This window comes from Gavialis gangeticus, unplaced genomic scaffold (genome assembly GCF_001723915.1).
Source record: "Gavialis gangeticus isolate Ggan-Ray unplaced genomic scaffold, GavGan_comp1, whole genome shotgun sequence".
In the NCBI taxonomy this organism is placed as follows: domain Eukaryota; kingdom Metazoa; phylum Chordata; order Crocodylia; family Gavialidae; genus Gavialis; species Gavialis gangeticus.
The window spans coordinates 49,869,293-49,876,741 of NW_017729024.1; the positions used below are offsets into that span (position 1 = coordinate 49,869,293).

The following is a 7,449-nucleotide window of genomic DNA, read 5'->3' on the forward strand; positions in this document are numbered from 1 at the left end:
TCCCTCTTCTCCCAAGGGAGATTTTTTTTTTTTTTTTCCAGCTCCCTTATTGCTAGCTTGTTTGCTCATTTCTGTCACTCTCCAAAAAGGGAGTATTGACATGCCTGACAAATTAAGTGTCATTCAACTCTGTATTGAATCTAGTAGACATTCAGCTATTGCTATTTAGTTCTGTAAGGGTAGAGAACAAGTAAGTTCATTTATATTACAAGAAGAGGGTATATTTATCTGCAGAAGAGCCAACTTAAGGTTTTAACAATTTTTATTTAGATATACATTTCTTCTGGGAATGGCTGTCACTGCCTCATTCTGCACAGGAGTTAGAAAAAGTTTCCTTTTCAGCATCAGAAGCATTCTGATCTACCCTATAAATGCATCTAACCCTTGTCAGGAATTGGATGCATACAGAAACGTTGTATGTGTGACCAAGCCTACATGTGATTTCACAACCATGAACAAGTGAATGTCATGGCAAGAAGGAGTTCTAGACTCATTGAATTGTGCAGATTTTCTACTTTTCCAATATCCCTTCAGGCCACAATCAACATCCTACAGGGTACAGAACTCACTCCTCATGTGCTTTGCAAGGAACCAGACCTTCCTAATTTATTACCAGAAAGTCACTAAGGATTTTGCCTAGTCCTTCACCTCATCATCTTCTACATGCTCTCCAGCTGGAGTAAAGGGTCCTACAAGCCAGGTGAGGGGTATGTTATGCACCATGTACTCTAGAAGCTCATCTAGAGACCGCCGTATGGCAGCCACTTTCTCTCTGCTCTGGGAGAAGAGACTGGTAGAAAGATCCTGGAAAGAAGTAGCAGTGGAGAAAGCAGCATTCAGGTCTTCAATGTTGCCTTTGATCTGTTGTATCTGGTTGCAAATACTGGCTGGGAAGCCCTGGATGTTGGACATTAGGGTAAGGGAGGTGGCCTTTAAGTGCTGGATAACTCTGCAGGCTGCAGTCAGAGCTTGAGATTCAATCATCTGTGGAAAGACAAATTGGTAGATTGGAAATGAAGGTAACAGGAATCTTTCTAGTTTCAGTACCCTGTAGTTAGGAGTGTATGAAAATGCACAGCCTCCCTAGGAGCTCTTCAATAAAAACCTAGCTCTGTACTTTTATTGCTAGATGTCCTTCGTAGAGGAAGAATTAGGTGTTACTTGGGACAAATGCCCAGTCTCCTTGGACTATTTTAGTGTTCCTCTGGTTGTGCAGGTATGTTGTCCTCACTCATTCCTGGCTGTTTCTTGAGCCAGGCCAGCCACATCTGGTTCATCTTGTCATGGCCATTTTGAAGCTTCTGGTCCACAGCCTGCTTAACACAATCCATCTGGGGGGGGAGGAGAACAACAGAGGAATTGAGCTACTTGAGGGTCTGACTTCAGCCTTAGCAAGTTCTATGGCCCAAAGCACACTGAATGGATTTAGACCATGCCAGACCCGCCACAGTAAAGCCTGCCAAACATCAAATCGCCACCACCCCCACAACAGCTACACCCCACAATAGAAGTTGTCACCATTCCTGGATTTTACACCTGCACCTCCAGGAATGTAATCTCTCTCCTCCAGTGCACCAAATACCCAAATGGAAAATTATGTAGGAGAAACCAAGTGACTTTCATTCTGGTTCATAATTTATTTTTTATTTTGTTTAAAAACAAAAAAAAAGTTGATAGCAGTCTTACAAAGTTAGCTGTGAAGCCAGAGTGTTTGAGCAGATGCTATCTACCCTGCCCAAGCAGGGAAAGGAGAAAGAAGAAGAAAAAAAAAAAAGTTACACCTGGGAAGAGGTAGCCACTCCAGGCAAGCAGTTAAGAGAAAGCATGCATTCAGTGACAAGCATCTGTTTTCTCCTACCAGGTCAATAGTTTGCTGAAGCTGAGACAGGGCTTCCTGGGTGCTTTGTGCACATAGTTTCAGCTTGCCCAGTGTGTTCAGATAGGCACGATGGTGGAGTTTGGTTGAAAGAGCACCCAGACGCATGTAGCAACTCTTCTGCTGTTTTTGCTCTTCAATGGAAGCCATCTCAAACCCCTCCAGTGATGATGCAAGCTTCACTGAAAAAAACAAAACAATACAATAAGAACAAATTTTTAGCTGGGGATAAATAGAAGGCCACAAATGTAATCCATGTGCAAAGTTTACATCTGGTGCTGAAATTTTTTTTCTGGGCTGCATTTCCGGTTGAGTACCCATGGATTTCACTGGCATGCTCCAAAGGCTAAATTACCTTTAACTGAAGTCAAATTTAGATCAAGTAGGTTACAGGTAGGGACAGGGATTAGGATTTCATTAAGTGACCAGATCAAAATGGATCACACTAGGAGAATCAAAAGCTGGTACTTAAGATTAGATGTATAGTTCCTCTTTTTTGGGTGTCTGGTTGATTCCTCCCCCCCAACCCTCAACACCTCCAACACTTCACTTGGTTCCACAGAATACCTAACCTGTGGTTGCAGTAGCCCTTATTTCCAGCTAGAACCCCCCCCCAAAAAGCCTGCAAGAACAAGCTTAGTTTATGATAAACACAAAACAAAACCCAACAACTTATTCGATCTATTTGTTTTTGCTAGCTTACCAAGTTATTTTATGGAAAATTAGTTTGGATTTTGCTTAACCAGAGCATCTTCTCTACAAGAGAAAAAACCAACTAGCCAAACCCAACCAATCCCTTTACCAGATCTAGTAGAAGCCATTGTCATTTTGTTCATGCCTTGAAGTTACACAATTTGCAAGTTAACAAGTTACTCTGCAACTGGACTGTCCCAAGGCTAATAGGTAGGTTGAACAGCAGGCCCAGAGTACTGCCTTGATTGGCAAGTGCCCTACTCTGAGGGTCCTCTTCTCCACTACTACTTTTAAAACCAGGAGTACCCAACTTATCTTGTGCTGGATCTGAACCATAAGCCTCCTTGCAGGCCAGGTCTGTAGGCTGGCCACTTGCTCTAAAAAAAGAGGCAATGCAAGCAGCAGAGCAAGTTGTGTTGGTACAGCCCTTGCTCATGTCCAATAATGTCTCCAGGGTCCCAGATTCTGTGCCAGACCCCACCCTTCACTAGCCCACCAGCAGGTTAGGAGGGGTGGCTCCATTGGCTATACATTTGACACCCCCAATTAAGCCATATTTTGTGGCAGAGGTATTCAATGGTGGCCTCCATTGACAAGTGTCAAAGATCACACCAGGCTTTTTAAAAAACACACAAACCTCAGAGATTAAACTGAGCAGCTCCAGAAATTTGAGGGCATTCATCTTCTTAGTATGGCAGCGCAGTACTCCAAGCATACTGACCTAGTTCCTCATCTGTGATCGGCAGGTAGTAGTCCACCAGCTCCTCAGATTTCTCCAGCAGTGCATCAATACCACATGCAACTTTGTGTGCCACACTTGATTCCATTATTTTATCAATGCCACTAGCCACCGTAGATTTTGTGGCATCCATACTACTTTGCACAGCATCTTTAGCCATGTCCATCATTCCAGTGACTGTATCTTTTGCTTCTGTTACTGTGGAAACAACTAGCTCCTCACCATTTGAGGTCACCTAGGAAGGAGGACAAGGGAAGTCCTAGAGAAAAAGAAAAAATTAAAGTTTTAATGGGTGCACACACCTGCATTGGAATCCCAAAGCTGAATTTGCTACCCACATTTCATTCAACCCTTTCATTTGAGCAGCTTATTACTCCAACATATCATGTTGCAATGTGCCCATTTAAGTCTACTCTTACAGAGAGCCCTTAGACAGGAGGATTGACTACTTGGAGCACAGCATGTGTGGCAGGTGCCAAAGGGGCTACTGCAGGCTGCTGTCCAGTAGTTCCCCCCAAGAATTAATCAATTACCTGGGCAGCTGGCTGTTGAAGAATCGGCAGTTTCTTCTTAAGCTTGTCCAAGCTCTTGTGGGCATATTCATCTGCTGCTGCAACTGTACAGAAAAAAAGGTGTCAGATTTAATCTCTTAGAACCCATTGCTGTTTTCTTCAGTGCCAAATCTTACTTGGAAGTAGGACAAGAGTTAAAATAAAAAAGCCTGCTCATACATGCACACATTTCTGTTTTCATTTGGGGGTCAGTTTCTTCTGTGTTTAGGTACATTCTGTCCCCTTGGAAGGTTGTGGGGGGGGAGGGGGGAAGACATCTCTCTTCAGGAGATGTTCAGGTAGTTCTGTGGGGCCACTGATAATAATTGGACAGGGAAGTTGTCAGGGAACAAGAGGAATGGGTCATGGAGTCTAGGGATCCAGGGGCTCACCAGCTTTGAATCCATGACTGAGCTGGTTTCAGGGGGTGCTCCAAGAGACTGTAGGGGCAGGGGATGCAGGGGAGGAAGAGAATCCCCCAGCAGGCACTCCCCTGTGAAGCTTGACAGCATTGGACCGAATGAATTGGAAGGGTGGAAGGGATCAAGCGTCCTTTAGCCCAAACAGGGTCCTTTGTTTTACTTGAAGGTGCAGTGCTAACATATACACATTAGTTTCACATGCTTTTCTAGCTTCAGTCAGGGAAAGGAAGCCATCATTATACACTATAAATGAAAGTCTCCTGTAGCCTGCATCGATTTACTCACCATGAGGTTCAAGTTTGGTCAAAATTGGTTGCACGGTACCAGCTGCGGCAATGGCAATTGTCTTCACTCCAGTCTCTGCAGCATCACATACCAACTTGACGATTGGATGGTTCTCTTTGGTAGCAGTGTATGCATCAGAGACCTTGTCATAAGTTGAGCTGACCAATGGTAAGCTTGTCACTATGCTTACTACACTCTGGAGAAGGTGGTGGTGGTGGGGGGGATAGATTTAGAACCCATCAGGTTTGAGTAGTTTTCATGTTATATTTTCTACACCAGACAATTCCTTAAGGCTTTTACATAAGATCTTTCCATTTGTATCCCTGCATGATGGTCAGAAGCATTCTACTACCAAACCATGCACTTTAATGATAATCAAGTCCCCCCTCACCCCATTCATTGGTGTTGAAAGTCTGCCCCTTTAAGAGATATTCTTTTGGATTAAGAGACATGCATGGCTGTCCTAGTGATCTTTTTAGTATTTTTTTTTTCTTAAAGGCTGGAAAAAAAGTGTCAGGAAGTCATTTTTGGATTTAAAGTGAGTTTTTAGCTACACCTGCAGGCAATGTTGAACCTTGCTTTCACTATTTATTACTAGCAATATTGTGATGTGCACTTCAGCCAACTGTATGCAAGCCAAAATATTTTCACTTAAGTCAAGAAGTCTTACATAATTGATCAGCTTGTTCCCCAACTCAATTAGCTTTGAGGCCCCCCAACAAGCTATTAACTTGTAAATTCCAGCACAGCTATTGGAGGAAGCACCAATATACTCTTTCAGAGAGCCATCCAGACAGATGCTGGTTTCAGCCCAGTTGGCCTCCACTTTGATCAACAAGTCTGCTATACCTACCTGATGCTCCTCATTAGTGGTCTTGCAGGAAGCAACAGTCATTTTGTTTTGGTCAGAAGACATGATGAAGGCAGATGCTACTGAAAGAAAGGAAAGAGGCAAGGTGAATCAGTTCCATTTCCCTGAACTGTTCTTTGCCATGTCAGACTCTGAACTACAGAGTAATAGGATGATTGCCATCTCTGGATTCTCTCCACCTGGTCAATGTTTGCTGAACAAACCATTAGGAAGCAGCTAGTGATAAAAATGCATGAGTATGTAAGAGAACATCCTCTACCAGGAAAGGATATCATCACCATCAGATTTCTGGAAAGATATTCATGCATTTGATGTCTTTGACACATGATCCCTCATGTCCAAGTCCAGCAAACTACCTGGTTTTTTCAAGTTCAGTCCTTTCAATCAAGGATATGCCTATGCTAATGCCTTAAGTGGTTAACTGCACCAATTCCAGTCTTCTTGTCTGGCAAAGACTGCTCTCAAGAGATATCTTGTTAGAGAGACATCCCACACATGTGTAGCCTAGGGTGCTACAGCAACAAAGGCTCCTCAGAAGAGCAGCTTTGCTTAATCATATTAGATCAGCATCTCTGCCTGCACTTAGCAGAATAAGGAGCTAGGTACACACATTAAGTAGAACTGTATCAAATTATTCAAGACACGCTTATGCTGCTTCTAGTTATGGCACAGTATGCTTCTTGTTGGAGGTCTGAAGATTAAGATAGCATGGAACAATTCCTCCTATTTCATAGGTCACCTTTTGGTCTTCCTTCCAACATGCATTATTTTCCTTGACTATTTTAAAAAAAAATTAAGTCACAAAAGAGACACCAAGCTTGGACTAGACCTTAGAGACTTGAGTAGCTCTTTTCTGGCCAAGAATCCAAGAACACCAGATGGGTTGTTCCAAGTTGACATGCCATTGTATGGCCCTCTAAGACACTAACTGCTGAAGTTACCGTCTGAAGCATGATGGATGTGTACCCCCTTTGTTATTATCATGCTTGTTTTTTCAGCACAGTAGTAACAAGCATATTGCAACAAGTTTCACAGGCAGGTTATTAGCCTTCTTTTTAAGAAAGCAGGAAGACATTTTATTTTTGTTAGTCAATCCCACCAGATCATATTTTTAAATAATTATAGTGTCCAGATACCATGGAAACCAAATTATTTCTCTTCCTATTAAGGCTCTAGGATAAATCTAAAAGTGATCAGTATTTGAGATCATCTTGTAACAGGAGAACTAGGGTAATTGATTTTTCTTGGTTTGCTGGCCAAACACTGTTCAGGTCAATCAAAAGCAAAGTAATCTTAGGTTTGACTTACTGAAACAGAAAGACCATTTTTAAATTTTTGTTTAGCCTCGAAGTCATGAATTTGAACAATTAAAAAAAGTCATTATAACAGAACTTAAGCACCCCCATTTTTGACATACCTGCTTTTTTGGTGAACAAAGGCTTGCCTAGAAGACATAGTTTCCAACATGAACAGGTGTTTTATTTCTTCTTACATATTTTGTAGTTCATGATAGCCTTTCAAGGCAACATTTTATTAGCAGAAGTTTGTTTTACATTAACTGGCCAATTAGATAGATTGAGCTTATTATTGATTTATTTTTAAACTAATGTAAGAAAACACCATTTGTAACATGGGGGAAAAAGATAGCAAAAGCAATTACACATTTTCTATTTTTCATCCCCAAACACCATGCTTAACATCAACCCTCTCACCTCAGTTTCCTTTAACTTCTACACACTGTAGTATAGAAGGGACTAGTTCCATTGGCCCTTATATGAGGCAGGTGAAATTATCACAGGTGTGGCAAATTGGACAGAAAACCATATAGCAAGTTCACTCTTCACCTTTACCTAGGATGTGCTAGAGTTTAACCATTGTCCCTTCTTTTTCTTCTTTGACCCTACTGCAATTTAGTCTCTTCTAGCCCAGTTTGATGATTTTTTGCTGTCATATTCAGCCTGGAGAAGAATAAGATTCAGGAGCTTAAACGTACTGGAACATACAGAAAAGTC

At 42.0% G+C, this 7,449-nt stretch overlaps 1 protein-coding gene across 2 annotated transcripts; it reads right to left on the reverse strand.

Moving 5' to 3' along the window:
- Positions 1-324: 324 nt before the first annotated feature.
- LOC109298204 (perilipin-3-like) lies at positions 325-7,180 on the reverse strand. 2 transcript variants are annotated; one of them, XM_019518308.1, is made up of 8 exons: positions 7,150-7,180; positions 5,420-5,499; positions 4,567-4,762; positions 3,842-3,924; positions 3,291-3,543; positions 1,859-2,058; positions 1,203-1,331; positions 325-984 (listed from the first exon to the last, which is right to left on the reverse strand). In XM_019518308.1, the coding sequence occupies exons 2-8, from the start codon at positions 5,480-5,482 to the stop codon at positions 637-639; spliced, it is 1,272 nt and encodes a 423-aa protein (XP_019373853.1). In that variant the 5' UTR covers positions 5,483-5,499; positions 7,150-7,180; the 3' UTR covers positions 325-636. The 2 variants fall into 2 exon arrangements, with proteins under 2 accessions (XP_019373853.1, XP_019373854.1); XM_019518309.1 differs by having other exon boundaries at positions 5,420-5,496; positions 7,150-7,170.
- Between the last annotated feature and the right edge of the window lie 269 nt (positions 7,181-7,449).

Excerpts from the sequence above, each read along its gene's own strand:
- LOC109298204 (XM_019518308.1), bottom strand. The coding sequence starts at position 5,482 with ATGTCTTCTGACCAAAACAAAATGACTGTTGCTTCCTGCAAGACCACT. Across the intron at positions 1,332-1,858 it reads TTCAGCAAACTATTGACCTG|ATGGATTGTGTTAAGCAGGC; the intron begins GTAGGAGAAAAC and ends CTCCCCCCCCAG. Across the intron at positions 985-1,202 it reads ACATACCTGCACAACCAGAG|ATGATTGAATCTCAAGCTCT; the intron begins GAACACTAAAAT and ends GTCTTTCCACAG.